Source organism: Colias croceus, chromosome 24, assembly GCF_905220415.1.
Source record: "Colias croceus chromosome 24, ilColCroc2.1".
Taxonomy (NCBI): Eukaryota; Metazoa; Arthropoda; class Insecta; order Lepidoptera; family Pieridae; genus Colias; species Colias croceus.
In genome coordinates, this window is record NC_059560.1 from 7,378,052 (window position 1) to 7,396,519 (window position 18,468).

Here is an 18,468-nt window from a genome sequence, read left to right on the forward strand (position 1 = left end):
TTGCTATGATCAATATTTTTAAGTTCTTATATAAATAACAACACTGGTCTACAAAATAAAAAATAAAAAATTCTTGCGCTTCACAAACCTACAAATAGTTTTTTATTGATATATGTAATATGTTGCGTTCCTTCTTATTAAATTCAAGGAGAGAATGAAACAGACGGAATAATAGGTATGGCGTTAAGTAGAGTAACAAATGACAGAATAATATGGCATTAGTAGAGTAACAAATGATTGAAAAAATATTAAAATGAATGGGAAGGAATTAAATAAACAAACAGAATAATCTATAATATTCATATATTTCGTTACATTATATAATAGGTTTGACTTTGATCTTACAGAAACAATACAAGGCCTTTTATAATAACGACTACAGGTTTACTTACACTTAGCAAAAAATACTAACGTACATAAAATAATAATAAAAAAGTCAAATGCATAGAGATGGAATTTTCTACAGTTTTTTTTACAAAAAAATATATAAATAAAAAATAAATTCGTTTTTTAATATTATACGCCAGTGGTAACAGTTAATAAGCAAAAAAGCACTTGCACAGTATCAAAAATTTTTGAATACACAAAAAACGTATTACAGTACAAAAAAAAATCAGTATTAAATAAAGTTAAAAAATTATTATATTTATATGTAACATTGCATATATTATTATGTTCTATTCGCGCCTTGTAAAAATGGGCAGTGAAATTGCAATATTGTCTACTGGCAACATTCATTCAACAAATGACGTTTGACTTTGACATTTCAACAGATAACCTAAAATTTTGAAAATAGAATACGGTACGCTCTACGAATACGATGACAGTTGTTTTTTTAAGTGAAACTTCTAGGCGTGTTGAGAGTAAAATTTCAAGGTCGCGTCATGGCAATACCGTCACGTCATGGAGTAAAGCGACGATTTTTTTTTTTTATAATCTTGCCAAAGAAGTTTCACTTGACGTTTTTTATATTCCTTTTTCATTATTTAAGGCGCAGGCATGCACTGAAGACGTTCGAAGGCTGCTTTCTCCAAGGCTTCGCGGTGGTCAGGGTGAGCAATCTTGATGAGTTCATATGCTCTTTGGCGTAATGTTTTGCCGAACAAGTAGGCTATACCCTGCTCGGTGACCACGTAGTGTACGTGCGCACGGGTTGTCACCACTCCGGCACCTGGTGAAAATTTCTTGTTCAATTATTGTGTATAGCAAAATTATTAAGTTATACGATGAATCTCTTGGCATGACGTTATACTATGGTTATGACTGGCATTTTTTTGGTGAAAAAAGAAAGAAATAGTATCATCTTTTGTTAGTGACATTGATGACAAAATGATGATATTTTTTATTTGCATTTTTTTTGAAGTGAAATTTCTTTATCGGGGTTGGAAAAAATGTAACATTTTTTCGTTACGCGTGACGTTTTTCCGTTACGCGCCATCTTTTCTTATCCCTACCACGCGTGATTCGACGTATTTCTATACAGTTGCATATAGTAAATAATTTTTTGAAAAATAAGGTCATAAAGAAGTTTCACTTACGTGTTTACACTAGTACACGCACACATTTTTTTAAGCTATTGCATAGCTTCTATCGCGGGCCTTGAGCGCGGGGACCGAATCCAGAAATTGCGTAACGAAAAACCTCACGCTCCCCACTCCGACGGGCGGAGGTGTGGCCTGAAGGCATAGCATGACCCGGAGTGACACACGTCGTTTTTTTAATTACCGAGTACGGTTTCACTCACCAACTTTAAGTGTAGGTACGATTTTGGTCTCCCCCTTCTTAGTAGCGGACACAATGGCAATGATCGGCTTCCCACGTCCGTCCAGCGACTCGGCCGCGCCGCGAATGAAGTCCACTTGCCCACCGAAACCCGAGTACATGCGGGTACCTGGCAAAAACAAGTTTACATGGATAGAATTCATTTATTCGCGGTTTTAAAAGTTTTTTTTTTACCTATAATAATGAACCTAACTAGGGTATAATTGAAATTGAATTTCGATCTAGCCTTGAACGGGTGGACCGATTTCGATAATTCTTTTTTTATTATATTCCTTGAAGTACGAGGATGGTTCTTATGTAGAGAAAACGTAGATATTATGTACCACAGTCGAAGCCGGAGCGGACCGCTAGTTAGTAATATAAATCTGTTATCTGATTTAATTTGCTAGGTATAAGACCGTATAAGTAGGTTTGTCTAAGGCACGTCTAAGGACATGTTCATTAACACTTTTTTTGATGTCTCTATTATTTAAGGCGAAGACACTTTATTCATTTGTTCTTTATGAATAGCACTCACTATATTACACTAATAAAATTGACCGACTGTAATTTTAGTAGGAAATCCTACGGTCATATAAAAACACATCATATCTGCTGCTGCATCTGCTTATCAGCGTACAAATAAAAATATCAATAATCTAATAATAGTACCGAGAAATTGTAAACAAATAAATTTAAAAATAAAAAACAACATACATAAATTATTACAATTAAGTAAAAAACACAAAAAATTATTGCTGTAATATAAATGTACCTGCATCAAATCGGTATTATAACTTAAAATGGTAGTTTGCATTATGTATGCAAAATAAATAAACAAGTCTCACCAATAGAGTCGGCACACACTTGGCCGGTGATGTCAACTTCGATACACGAGTTGATAGCTGTCATGGTGGGCAGTTGAGACACTATGTGCGTGTTGTTCACGTAGTCTATCTCTAACATTTCTGCAAAAAAAGATAAAAATTAAGATTTTTTTCGATTTTTTTACTTTTTACGCTAAAGCTATACTAATATTATAAAGCTGAAGAGTTTGTTTGTTTGTTTGTTTGTTTGTTTGAACGCGCTAATCTCAGGAAGTACTGGTCCGAATTGAAAAATTCTTTCGGTGTTAGACAGCCCATTTATCGAGGAAGGCTATAGGCTATATATCATCACGCTAAGACCAACAGGAGCGGAGCAATGCGGGTGAAACCGCGGAGCACAGCTAGTATTAGATATGCAACGAATGCGAATATTCGTATTCGCCGAATATGATTACAATATCCGTAAAAATTATAATGCAAACGGAACGCAACTTTTATTCATATAGTGAACTATTTTTTAGAAAAGTCGGTAAAAATTCAAAATATCTCACCAATGAAGGGGTTGTTATCAACAAAGTCGTACAGCTCCCTGTTGCCAACCAAGAAACTTCCTACAATACGGCCTCTGTGGGTTTTCTTCCTGCAAATACATAAAATAATATGAATTTTTAATACATAAAAAGTTGTATGAAATAAGATTTAATTTTTCTCTAAAACTAATATAAAAGTAGTATATATTTTTCTCTTAAATTAAGATTATTATTTACTGCAAATTACTTACCTTTGTGTGGCAAATATTAAAAATATGTAGTGACGATTCGAAAATATATATACTACCCGTTCGCTTCGAGTTGGCCGTCGATGACCGTTGCAAAATGACGTCACAGACACATCAACTGGTACCGTCGACAAAAAAATAATAACACTCCAAAAAATAAAATAACAAAAACAGTTCTTATAATTACTTACTACAGCGATTTCCTCGCTAATAGCAGTAAAAAAAATATATAAAAATTAACAATAATAATCAAACTTAACAAAACGATTAAATAACATAACCAAAAACAACGGGACGATATTAGTGACGGTCGGGCGCACGTGATAGCGTTGCTGACGGTACTAACAGGGTTTGTTTAGGAGTGCGGTGCGGTGAAGCGGGAAGGGTGGGAGCGGCCAACTCGAAGCGAACGGGTAGTAATGACGAATCGAAAGTGTTTCTAAAAGAAGTCTAATTGAATAAACAAATGTTTGAGTTTGAGTTTGAATAAGCCGAGAATTTTTCTTTGTCAAAATACCTGATCTTCTAAAATAAATCAATTAAATAAAGGAATCAATGACGTCACTCACTTGTTATTGGTGACGCAACCCCTCTTCACAAGATCGACGACACCAACACTGAACATCTCCGAGTGAATACCCAAGTCTTTGTGGTTCTTTAGAGATGATAACACAGCATCCGGGATGTTGCCGATACCTGATAGTAAATAATTATATTATTAAACAATTGAATTAAAATTGTATTAAGTTGCAAAATAAATAAATAATTAAGTAACATTTTAATCGTCTACAGTCTCCACCACTCCTCCCTTACGATTCTCGTAAACACGCTTGCTTGTGTGCGTGAGCCATTTCGAACGTGTTGTATGAAGTTTCCCTACTGGCTGTATCTGTATATTGTGATAAAGTTAAAAGTTATAAAGTGATTCATGCAGATGATAATCTGATGATAATAATGTTACTGACATGATAATACTACATACTGATATTGGAGTTAATAATGACAATTGATACATTTGATACTGAAATTATATTGCAAAGTGACGACAACAACACTGTTACTGTATCGGTCTTGACTCACCGGTTGGCTTAGTTGGTAGTGGCCTTGCCTTCCAAGCCAGAGATCGTCGGTTCGATTCCAACCCATGGCAAAAATGATGAAGATAGATGTTTGCTCTGTGTCTGGGTGTTAATTATCTATATGCATAAGTATTTATTTGAAAATATATATGTATGTTTATCAGCCATTTGGTTTCCAAAACACAAGCGAAAGCTTAGTATCAGATCGTGGCGTGTGAAAATTGCCCTGAAATAATTATTATTTACTAGCTATCCTCCCGCGGCTTCGCCTGCTTTGTCTAAAACCTAATAAATAATATACAAAAAACCTTCCTCTTGAATCACTCTTTTAAAAAAACCGCATCAAAATCCGTTGCGTAGTTTTAAAGATTTAAGCATTATAGGGACAGAAAAGGCGACTTTCTTTTGTACTTTGTCTCGATTTATCTACTCACCCATCTGCAAGGTAGCCCCATCTTCCACCAGGTTATCTCCAATAAGCTGTCCGATCTTGGTCTCTTCAGCACTTGGTGGCTTCCCGCCATGTTCTGGTAGAGGAGTGTTATCCACTACAGCGTAGTCCACGTGAGATACGTGGATGATAGCGTCTCCGAAGGTACGAGGCATGTGTGTGTTGATTTGTGCTGGGATAGAAATAATAAATATCCAATTTATTTAACGTCTCATTATGTTTTTGAACTTTTGATATTTCTCGTTCTTAGACCAAATAGTTTACGACCAAATATCAGTCACAATCTATAGACTTTGGATTAATAAATTACTTTAACCAGCTATAAATGAATAAGATCAGTATATGTATAACAAAACTGGTTCCATGCAGTAACTAAATTCTCCCAATTACCTTGTCCTAGTTAACAGAATTTAAGGTTTTACAATTCTAGCACATCTTGGTACAAATATATATTTTTTAAATCACACACTGAAAAACTATAAGCCAACACTTAAAGTTGTGTTTTGACTTACCAATAATAGTTTTGGAATTAACGAGAGCGGATCTAACGCAGTCGACAGAGGTACCCAAACTGCAGTAGCCGTGCTGGTCTGGGGGTGATACCTAACACAAAATATCATAATCAAAAATAATATCATCATCTATGTCACAAACCAATATTACAAGAGTAAAGTAGTGGGTCATCTTCTCGACATCGGAATGATAGCCCCTCGTAAACCCAGGACAGTACAAGAAATTGTTCTACAAAACACTTTCTGCTTTTGGTGTGTAAGTCTATTTTACAGAATAGTTGGCAGAATCTTAAGTGCTTATTACCACATTACTACGTAGGCTATCTGTACAATTTGAATTACAAAAAGCTGTCCTTTCGCTTCTACTCACGTCAAAACACCCGCATATTTTTAACACTTCCGAGAAACGCCAAACAATATAATCAATCAAAAGAAAACGAATCGAAATTATCTTTGAAAATTACCTGGATAACAGCAATGTCAGGCTGAATGATCTTTCTGTGGAACAGCTTGGGAATATCTTGCAGGAAGATGGGGATAGCATCAGATCTGCCTTCCGCAACTGATTTTCTTACGTTAGCCGCCATGAATAGCGATACCGATCTGTGAGACAGAAGAAAATATAAAATATAATTTGTAAGTGACTTCATAATAATATGTCTTGATGAGAATAAATATCTTTAAACTTTAATCTATGACGAGAAGCTACTTCTAGAAGAAATCTAATTGAATAAATAAATGATCGAGTTTGAACTTTGAAGTAATGAAGTGTGTGTATAGCAAACATAAAAAAAATATATGTAGAACTATGCTCCCCAGACCCCAAGCCAAAATTCCCATCTCATAATTTACTAGATGAATTAAGCTTTGTTTTGGTAAAAAACGTCACACATTTAAAAAAAAGTATAATCATTATTTCGTTTTTTTTTGCGAGAATTGTGGTGGACAATGAAAATTTATGTTTCGTTCGAGTTCGATTCGAGAACTAACATTGACTCAATAGGGATATCATCGTTTTAAATTCTGGTATATACCAGTTGCATCGTCATTTGCCTTTTCAATTCTGAATGAGGAATCATTGTTCCTCAAAAGATTACTGTTACATTTTTAATGTAAAGCATATTTATATGTTTTGTATAATCTGTTAATTGTAAGAGGTCGTGCCTTGATCTTGAATATAAAAGTTATTGCTGAACAAATAACAATCAACTAGGTAATACTTGTTATAAAGAGTTTCAACCAAAAATGTACTAATGAGAGGGATCTAATTTATGAAAATATGGAAGAGAACGCATCATGGGCATTTTTATGTGAGCCATAACATGAATTTCGCGATGTAGATCTTTTAGAGTGACTACGACACTTTTCTATTTTTTCCAGTCAATAAGCGTTTTCACTCTTTGAGCATTTAAACAAAAAGGTAATGCTATTATTTATTTGTCAAATCCACCAATTTTACAGCACATCTATAAACTCAGAGATCTTCCATAATTCCCTTCCTTTATTGCACAAGAATTGGCATATTTGAGAAATGAGATTGAGTGGAATGTCAAATGGACGTTATCAATTATCAGATATTCCTTATCAATTATCACTTTATCACTGTTGGCATGTGATATTGCAAATCCCCTATAAATATAGAACATAGAAGTTATCTAAAGCATGTTTATTGGAAACTTTGACATTGCCTGAAGAGAAGGTTAATGCCTAAGGTTAATGCATTGTAAAAATTAAAGAATTGAATAACATTTTAAGATCATGTTCTATCCGTAAAGCCTTAAAAATTGGTCTCTTACTGAAAAGAGTTCCTATTTTTGGATATTCTTCGTTCGTTCTACCACGTTCTACACAACTAATTTGATGATTTTTAAGCCTAAGTTTTAAACATTCTGGATTAGTAGATTTAGCATTTCAACTATGTTACTAAAAGGTAATATAAAAAGCGTGTAAACATGATAAACTTCCTAGGAAAAATTTGTTACGAGTTCTATATTATGAATAGTGTCTGGACAAAACACAGAATCTGACAGATATAGTACGATTCAAACTTAATGGCTCGGAAGTTAGGTGCAGGTGCGAGTGCGGGTGCGCACTGGTCCCTGAACGACCCGCTAATGCCTAAAATTAATTAATGCCTAGGACGCCCTGCTACACGGTGGAGTGACGACTTCCGCAAGGTTTCTGGCCACAACTGGCGGCAAAGAGCCAACGACCGGGCTCAGTGGCGTGCATTGGACATCGAAAGGCCGACGTCCAGCAGTTGACATCGAAAGGCTGATGATAATGATGAATGCCTAAAATTGTTTTCTGTGCATAGGATGAAGGATCGTACGATGTTCCGAGCCGCCATTAAGTTTGAATCGTACTATACATGGGGTTTGCCGTTTGGTAGTAACTGTACAAACCTGAAGATATCCTTGCACTCTGGAGCCACGTATTTCGCCTCCATCTCCGTGTGCATGTGGACCACCTTAATGTCCTTCATGGATCCAGCTTTACCCACGTCTGTCATTGCGTTGAGCAGGGGAACGGGGGTCGCCGCTGCGCCTTGCGCGAATACTGTTTGGCCTGTAAAAGATGTCATGAAAAGTTAATTTTTGCAAGTAATACATACTTTTATTGCTTTTTAACTAGCATTGATTCAAAATGTCTTTTCCGAGAAGAACCTACAAGAAACACGATTGTATTAACATTATTCGTGCAATATTTAAACCTTTAATAATCCATAGGATTTTCTTTTTTTCTCCTTCTGTTAAAATTTGACGTTTGTAAAGATACTAGGTAGTAGCTTGTTGGTCTTTACACCCAAACGGCTAAACATATGAACTTAGATGAAATTAGGAACATCTACAATGTACATTATAGTTTGGATTAGCCCATAGGTTTAATTCTTATACGCGAGTAAAAAGCCGCGCCTTGAAGCTGTATGTAATAAATGTAGGTACATACATATTATGTAGAAGTAAATGCTGTTTGTAATAATGTATGATCTATTATTAATTCATTTAATATCCGATTTCATTGCATCGAAGCATGAAGTAGTTAGAAGGTTGTTTACAAGTTATAATGACGTAAAGATTTCGATATAAAAATATTATTTTAATAAATAGTGAGTACTTTTTTAAACAAAATATAGGACGTAATTATTTCATCAACAGATATCGTAGCTTATTTTTAATAAGCAAATACTAGCTGAAGTACTTTCCACTTTCGCGAATTGATAACAACATCTTCATCTAAAATTAGACTTGATCACATGGCATTCGATCGATCACTTATGTACTATTCTGAGTTCGCAACATAGTAGCGCTTATAAACAAGTCGGGTTTTAAAATAGGTGAATGTAACTAGCTAGGTCATAGCCGACTTGTGAACTTCGTACCGCCGCGCCCTATGAACATTATTTACGAGACTTTTGAAATGATTTTAAGCGCAGTTTGTATTATTTTGCCTGCCCTTTGACCTATTTAATAACGACTAATGATCGAAGAATCGAATTAGCGAGTGTTAAACACAAAAAGTAAAAACATATGAATTGTGCTATAATGCGAACTCTTCATTGTGTTTTATTTCTCCAAGGCCGCTAACTAGTTAGTAGTTACCCAAAAACCTTTATTCTTTTCATTTAGCCATTGGTCATAACTCATAAGTGACATAGGTTGGTTTATTTAATATAATATATATATCCAGTTGGCCTAAAATATAAGAGTACGAAACCTAACAGAAGCCGCGTGCGTGAGCTAGTGACGCCAATAACATCGACAAAAACATTATTTAATTACATCACTTGCGTCAAACGAGATAACACAATAAACTGATTTCAAAGGCCAATATACTTTATATTTTTACTCTATCACGAATGACCTATGGGTGTGTCGGCTCTTAACCTTATTATTATTGCAATTACATTATTGTAATGATCCATTACTTATTTTTTCCTCGAAGCAATAACGTTTATTCTTATATCTATATGGTGCTTGGATAATACGATAATTTTTACGATGTCTTGTTTGGTATAATATGTAGTATGCACTATGCATTCGGCATCTTAAAAATATTGATTGACTTAATTATAAAACAATTTTAATTAGGTACCTAGATCGTGAAATCTTCAAATAATTAAGTCGAACTGGTGTTTTCTGGTAAGACTATTTAGATTTAAATTTAACGTTGATCATTATTATCGTGTACGTAATTGGTATTGTTTTAAGACGATAAACGTAATTCTGTCTAGGTATTTTTCGCATTCAGAAAATCATCTTTTTATTAAAACCAATATCCAAATGCATTACCTATACCATACCTAATGCAAATATTCACAAAATTCAGAGGTAAATGACCGCATTTAAGCCCGTGTTGTACATTTAAACAAGTAGGGTCATTGCGCTGGTTTTCGTCCAATTATAGGAGTTGCCAACTTTGTGATACGAAATAAATATTTTGGAGCACCCTTCCTTAAACATATAATTTTTTTTTTAAGTCCTTATATAGTCTTCTTTAAGATAATATTATGGGAAAATAAATCATTTTGATGTATCTTTTTATTTAAATTATTTTCTGCAAAAGTAGGGTAAATGCTAGTTTTCGTCCAAAAAAACTGGTTTTCGTCCTAGTGTAAGCTAGTTTTCGACCACCGTGTAGAAAAAGGAGGGTAGGTCAACTACTATTAAGTTTAAAATCAATTACAGGTAAATATATACGTTTATTTAATTAACATTACAATTTCTCACTACCCAGGTTTAGTTTTACTTGTGGTTTTACTAATAATAATCAATATAACTAGTCAACACTGAGATCTATGTAGCACTTGGCAGTCCTTATAGGCGTTAGTGATGACTGTATTAGTCTAAGATCCGGCTGCAGGATTAGTGCGCTCATCGGTTTTTTGCTGAAAACCGAATTTTTATGTATATTTATAATTAGGAGAATATATATCGACTAGGTTGCCAGTCAAAATTTGGCCGCAAGCATGTTTAATTAAAATTTTTCTAATCGATTTTTGGGAAAAAAATTCGTTCACTTGTTTTTTTGAATAAAATGTAGTCTACATCACGGCAAATGATATAAAGATTCAAAAAAATCACGGTTGCCGCTTTTCACCTGGCCGCAACATCTTGGCAGCCTGGTGTAGACAGGTATGATTTCGATTCATTTTTACGTTCATAACGTACATTTATGAATCATATATCAAATTAAAGCTAATTTTTTTCTATTTATTATCATATATGGTTGCCTAATTAAATCCGGCCGCAAATAAGGGTTGCCGGCTGTTAAAAATTATATATATTTACGCCTATTAGTACACCGACGCATTCTTTTTATGTATATTTATAATTAGGAGAATATATATCGACTAGGTTGCCAGTCAAAATTTGGCCGCAAGCATGTTTAATTAAAATTTTTCTAATCGATTTTTGGGAAAAAAAATCGTTCACTTGTTTTTTGAATAAAATGTAGTCTACATCACGGCAAATGATATAAAGATTCTAAAAAATCACGGTTGCCGCTTTTCACCTGGCCGCAACATCTTGGCAGCCTGGTGCAAACAGGTATAATTTCGATTCATTTTTACGTTCATAACGTACATTTATGAATCATATATCAAATTAAAGCTAATTTTTTTCTATTTATTATCATATATGGTTGCCTAATTAAATCCGGCCGCAAATAAGGGTTGCCGGCTGTTAAAGATGTTGAATATTTAAGGTTGAGTGAAAGAAAATATGTCGTCCTTTTCAAAATGACAAATTTAAAAAGTAATATTGATTTAATATAATTAACAGCCGATCCTCTCTTTTTCTCGTTATTTCGCTGCCGCACGCGAATGCGTCGGTGTACTAATAGGCGTAAATATTTATAATTTTTAACAGCCGGCAACCCTTATTTGCGGCCGGATTTAATTAGGCAACCATATATGATAATTAATAGAAAAAAATTAGCTTTAATTTGATATATGATTCATAAATGTACGTTATGAACGTAAAAATGAATCGAAATCATACCTGTTTGCACCAGGCTGCCAAGATGTTGCGGCCAGGTGAAAAGCGGCAACCGTGATTTTTTTGAATCTTTATATCATTTGCCGTGATGTAGACTACATTTTATTCAAAAAACAAGTGAACGAATTTTTTTCCCAAAAATCGATTAGAAAAATTTTAATTAAACATGCTTGCGGCCAAATTTTGACTGGCAACCTAGTCGATATATATTCTTCTAATTATAAATATACATAAAAATTCGGTTTTCAGCAAAAAACCGATGAACGCACTAATCCTGCAGCCGGATCTCGTACTATATAATCATTCGTAATAAAGAAAGGAATGCGTTCCTTACAATGTAAATGAAACAAGTAATAATTACAGGACTAAGAAATAACATCAAAAAACAGAAATATTCATTCTAACAACAAAAATTTTCATTCTAATACTTTGTTTATCAAATGAAACGTACTATAAACACACAGCCATAATAATAAGTTTTAGCTACAGAATCTTCAGTGTACGCAGCGTCTATTTTTTCTAGATTTCTTAGACTCCTTCGAGGCCATCTAAAAACAATAAGATCTTTCTGAGGATACGTTGAGTAAGTATAATAAAAAAATACTGCATTGGCAAAACAGACCTAGAATAAAAGATGATACTCAAGTGAATGATAATCAAGAAAAATACAGTGTATTATGTCTGACCTACCCCCATTTATGCTACGAATAATTGACTCTACTTCACATAAGGAGAATGATACATGACTGAATGAATGACAATATTAGGTACCTACAACACTCTGGCCCTCACCAATTATTTATAAGGAAGATACTGAATAGAAAACTTTTCAATACGTAAAAATAGACGAAAAGTAATGCAAAAGAATGGCTATATTTAATTTTTGGATACTCCAATACTCATTCATGGACGAAAACTAAAACATTTCAAGCTAAATTTAGTTTTCGTCCACTTCTTTAAATATTTTTTTTATTTTGGCAGCACTGACATAGCAGTGGACGGAAACCAAAAAAACTAAACTAATAGCAATAAAGATCACTTCGGGAGAAACTATTCAGTATTTTAAAGGTCCGATAAAGTAAAATGACCCTAACAAATATTCACGTAGCTGTTTGAGTTTCCGTCCACTTGGACGAAAACCAAATATTTTGAGAATTTGGTAACCTAGTATCCGTCCACTTAATATTTCGAAGAGTATTATAAAAATGTATGATAAACACTTATAATTGCGTTTATTATGCTTATAAATAAACATACGTACCAAAAACATTACGTAAACTAGCTAAAACAGTGATTTACCTTACCATGAACTTTTCTCGCCGGCAAATTTTTCTCTCGCGCGATGACATCTGCAAGGCACGTATGCGAAGCGGCCACATTTACGTTAATTTTTTGATCTCTCTTCTTGTCAAATCAAATTTTAATGTTGATAGTACTGTTGCTTAAACATTATGGACCGTAAAAAGTGCAAACTTGCGCGGGAAGGTAGGTTTGTATTCAAGTTTTACGCACGTGATTGTAGCAGGTCAGTCAAATGGACGAAAACAGAAGCTGGACGGCAAACCAGCGCAATTACCCTATGTGGGTATAGGTACCTACCTACAAGTAATTTATATACCTATATATGTACCTAAATTACTTTTTATTTGCGATACGTAAGTATAGAGTTTATTTTGAATTTGCATTATAAAAGCCGGTTGTGGCTTCGTTTTGGTTGTAAGTAGGTAATACATGTAAGAAATCTAAAAAAAAACAGTTTATTTCATGAGTATATTTGAATATCCGTGGTTGATATAATTTTATCACGCATCTCAAGTGATAATACTCTCGATCTTAATATAACCTCGTAAACACATTCCAGACTAGCAACATAATAATCTTATCTCCAATGATTATGCAAAACATAATTTAGTTGCCAATAATACCTTTTTTTTTAGTGGGGAAATCTTGCATAGATACCCACGCCCTCCGGGGAAGAGGCCGTGGATTATGTCGGATTCCTACCGACCAAAACCCCACTGTGTTCCGTCACGCCACACCAACGACAGTAGGTACTCAATATTAATTTATATGTGCATGATCTGTATAGGTAGATATACGCAAAAAGTAGAACTGATAATGTTTTATAAAATAAAGTATTATTATATTACAGAGAAGGCTGGAATTCGGATGTGGAAGAAAATTCTAGTTGATTTTTTTTTTTTTTAAATAAAGCAAAGTCTCTTAACTATATTTATTTTACGTTATCAATTCATCAAGTATTTTTGGCTTAAAGCCAAGAAGTTTTCGGTTAAGTAGGTATTTCATAATATTATTACATTATGTTGTTACTAGATTTTCAGCCGCGTTTTCAAAGTAAAGTAAGTTCCCGTTCCCGTGGGATTTCCGGGATAAAAAATAACCTATGTGTTAATCCAAGTTACCCTCTATATGTATGCTAAATTTCATTGTTATCGGTTCAGTAGTATTTGCGTGAAAGAGTAACAAACACACACACACATCCTCACAAACTTTCGCATTTATAATAGGTACCTAAATAGGTAGTAGTAGGAAGTAGGATTCACCCCCCCATCAGTTCCAAGCCTTGTCGTGGCCGGGGGGGCTCAGTAGCTTGGAGTGCCCTCGTGTACTCTGAGTGAAGCTAATTGGACGCGGAGGGGCTGAAAGGCCGGTCTGTCGTCTGACGACACGATTGGTTCGACGGCCAGGGATCCATATAGCTGGCTGGCTGGCTTGAAGGCCGGCTGGCCGGGCTGGCTGGAACCGGCTGGTCACACCGGCTGCCTCGCTGGCTGGCTAGGGGGCCGGCTGGCAGGCTGGCTGAAACCGGCTGCTCCACCGGTTGGCTGGCTGGCTGCTTTGGACGGCGGCTGGCTGGCATGCTGTCACCGGCTGGTTGTCCGGCGGGCTGGCTGGCTGGCTGGATGGCTGGCTAGCTGGCTAGGATCCTCCGGGGGGCCAGGATTGGCTCAGGTGCCGTTGTGGTACGGCGAGGGATGGCGGCTAGTGGTCGCGGCCTGGTAATTTGGCTGGGCAAAACGGGGTTGGAAGGTCGATCGGGGCTCGTTTGGGTCTCGTTCCGACCGACTGGCAGGGGGCTGCGCTTTGCGGCGATGGATGGCGGCCAGAGGCCGCGAGCGTTGTTTTTTGTTGGTAGTCTAACTACCAACAAAACAGGGGGCGGGATCCCGACGCGTCACTTTTGTGACACGCGGTGACTCCTGTAGGTGGGTGTAGGGCGGCGGCTGTCCTGAGACAGCCGTCTGCCAACTCGTAATCCGGTCCGTGGGGCCGGACCGAGGGCCGCCACCTCTGGTGTGAGGTGGGGGCTGCGAGGGAAACCTCTATATAAGTGCGCCGGAGGGTCGTTTGACGCGTGACTCACGTTTCGGAGGGCCTTTCGGCGCGCGTCCTTCGGCCGGTCAGTGCTGGGGTCGAGGGTTTGGGGAACGCCGATGATGGAACGGGGAACAATCCATCATCGGCGAGTGGGTGGCGTGAGCTCGTGTACGGCTTGCGCCACCCCGGGGTGGGCATTTGGTGGAGGGCCTGGAAACGGGCAAGTGACGGAGAGCCTGGAAACGGGCAACTGCTGGGCGGGACATGCGGAAGATTGCGAATGTGTACCCGCATCCCGTCTAAAGCAGCGCGTTGGTACACGGTGGGGTTTTGGTCGGTAGGAATCCGACATAACCCACGGCTCCTTCCCCGGGAGCCGTGGGTATTTTAGGCAAGATTTCCCCACTTGAAAAAAAAAAAAAGGAAGTAGGATTCACAACACATCACAACACAACACAAAAACAAGATGCATATGGGCGGCGAGGCGACGCGTCTGCTCGTTTGCTATCCCATAACATAAAAAAAAAAAAACAAAGAAAACAATCCTAAAGTTTTTATTGAACCACCCGCCGTAAATATTTTACCTTATGTATATGTATGCAGATGAACTGTAGTAACAATAATACAACTATAGACCCCAGTGTAATAAGTAATAAGTACTGCTAATACGATTTCCGTTAAGGTCACGAGGCCGAGGGATAGCCTCAACAATAAGTACCTACCTATTACAAGTCTTGTGGTCACAATGTTTGGCTATAATGTATCATCAATATACCTACAAGTTATGTTTGTGAAAAACCTTACTCAATTCAATGTTTGATGCCGAAATTATTTTGAAAAAATTATTTTCTGGTTATTGTATGTTGCGATTGGTGACAAATTCAATTAGATAATCTTTATGTTACATTTAGGATTATTATCTACTTGTTTGTGCACTATCAACAGATTGAGTAAACATCCTGTTTATTTAGCCAGAAAATTTGATGCTATATATTTTTCATGAATTCAGAACGAAAATAAAATAAACGATAAGTATGTTACATATTGAGAAGGTTATCTACGAATTATAGATGATGTAATATCAATGAACATTATGCATTATTTTTTTGTTGTTACATCGCTACAATATTAGTTATATTATGTTTATTTCTGTATGTTCATTCACAAAACTCTTGGTTTTTCTTCATTTAAAGGTGATCTAATCTAACAATGGTGTATTGGAAAGATTTCCACAAAATAATGTGACTATTTTATTAAGTTATTTTATAAGAGGAAAGGAGGCAGAAAGCTATATTCAGTAATCACAATTGATAATATTAACAACTGAAATGTGAATAAAATGCTAAATTTGACCCTATTCTCTGACAATCGCAAGGTTGGCCAATTTATTCTTTGAACAAGGCAAACTGTAAAGTTATCTCATTGCATTATCACTGTGGTTGTAAACCTGTTGAGCTGTACACAAGTTTCATTAGGTATAGAGGTAAAGAGAATTATCAGATAATCATGAAAATCCTTAAAAAGTGCCAACTTTTCATCAGTTTTAATTTTTATTTGTTTTTCATTCTACAACCAAACTAAGAACACTAAATAAAGCACAAATATCATATTACTAATTCATACAAAGGGAGAGATAGTGGCAAGTGACTTTGTTTTATACTATGTAGGGATCAACAATAATTTAAATCAAAAGAGAGAAATATAAACTAAATAACTCGCTTGCTGTTTGTATGAAAATTTGAAATATCAGGCTACTTCAAAGAAAAAGCTTACCAAGTTACAAATTTAAACTAGGTATAGTATAGACGTATACATGAACAATAAACATCTAAATTACTTTTAAAAATTAATGTGAGTTATTTAAATAAAATACATAAACCAACCATTATCTTAGGACCGCCTCCTAGGTACAGTGGTTGACGCACGAGCGTAGTACTGATGGGTCCTGGGTTCGATTCCCGGTGGAGACCAAGAAAAAAAAATGTCTCGGTCTGGTAGGACACAGAAGGCTGATCACCTACTTACTTGTCCCTAAATAAAATCGATCAGTGAAACAGATGTATGAATAATGCATCTGCCCCTTACCCCACTAGGGGACATGGGACTTCACACACAAACATAATCTTAGTTCAATAAATTCCTCATGCAGAATATAAAGATGTTTTATTTTGTGCAAAACTGTCAATTTTAATTTGCATTCTTATTAATAATTCATTCTTAAAGGTAGTCCAAGACAAGGTCCAAGGTTCAATACAGCACAATTAACAACCCATATTAAACTGTACTTAGATTCCTAATAGATTAATTGTCCAGCAAGACGAACTAAAATAACATTTGTTGTTCATTTATGGTTCTTATTTGCAAAAGGAAAGAAAAAGTCAAGAAATCAAAGAATTAAATAATCAGCTTGTAAATTGAATAACAAATAATAAAAGAAAATTAATTACATCATGAGGAAAACAGCATTTAAATTTAATTTTAAATGTTGTAATTTTATTTCTTTTATTTTTAGAGACGTGGCGTTTAAATATGATAAATTAATAACGTAGATTAGAGATAATATTATATGTATCAATAAGAAATTAAAATACATATTTACATTCAACGCCTTCACGCAATTTATTTTTAAAACTGCTACTGATATAATTAATGAGCGGATATGTTAACAAAATAAGACAGAAGGGAAACTGTATAAAAAAAACAAAAGAATAATACCAAGGTCGATTCTGCTGTTATTTAAATTAATTATACAACTTAACTTTATTATTAGCCGGTATACGTGTTACGTGTAGGCGATAAAAATAATTCTTACCAGATTTTAAACATTTTTCGAACGCCTCCTTTGCGGTCACAAATTCAGGTTTCCTATCCAAAGGCTGGGACAATTCTTGTGTATACGTAAAATAACTACGATTATATTTCACAGATAACAATGACGTGCTTATTTTTCCAAATTTTATAGCCGATACATTAGGCACAAGCACTTTTCCTATCACAGACATTTTCACGTTTGAAAATTAGGATAACAATCGATGTTGTTTGTAAAGTTATAATGTAAAGTAAATTAATTTTTTATTTGTATTTTCTTTCGGCACTTTACGAAACGCGCGAGCGGACGCAACGCGCACAGACGTTTTAAAATTGACGGGACGCGGGGACGGGCCGCAGGGGGCACCGGCCTGCGTTGCTGCGCCCCGCGCGCCGCGCGTCTTTCCCTTTTGTTTGTGTTGCCACGTATTATATTATAAATTATGAAACATGAAAATAAGGAAAAAAATGTAGGACATTTTGTATTTATAGAAATATAATTTGCTAAGTATAGACTCATATTATAATATTTTATGCATTATATTGCCTATTGACAGTGAAGAATTTTTAGGAGTCAAATGAATAAGTAATACCTATTATCAGTGGCGGGCAGAGGCCTAATAGCAAGATGGAAATTTGAAAGAAATCATATAAATTCTAATCAAAAGAGCAATTGAGAATAAATTTTAATGTATGAAATCCTACTAATATTATAAATTCGAAAGTTTGTGAGGATGGATGGATGGATGGATGTTTGTTACTCTTTCACGCAAATACTACTGAACCGATTACAATGAAATTTGGTATGTAGGTAGCTGAAGACCCAGAATAAGACAGGCTACGGCTACTTTTTATCCCAGAAATCCCACAGGAACGGGAACTATGCGGGTTATTCTTTGAAAATGCCGGCGAAG

The 18,468-nt window shown here is 35.6% G+C and overlaps 1 protein-coding gene across 1 annotated transcript; it reads right to left on the reverse strand.

Annotated features, from left to right (window-relative positions):
• Positions 1-286: 286 nt before the first annotated feature.
• Positions 287-17,901, reverse strand: LOC123702956 (4-hydroxybutyrate coenzyme A transferase). Its single transcript, XM_045650818.1, has 10 exons — positions 17,559-17,901; positions 7,814-7,976; positions 5,873-6,011; positions 5,409-5,499; positions 4,880-5,068; positions 3,936-4,062; positions 3,140-3,228; positions 2,610-2,729; positions 1,745-1,891; positions 287-1,171 (listed from the first exon to the last, which is right to left on the reverse strand). The coding sequence occupies exons 1-10, from the start codon at positions 17,746-17,748 to the stop codon at positions 987-989; spliced, it is 1,440 nt and encodes a 479-aa protein (XP_045506774.1). The 5' UTR covers positions 17,749-17,901; the 3' UTR covers positions 287-986.
• Between the last annotated feature and the right edge of the window lie 567 nt (positions 17,902-18,468).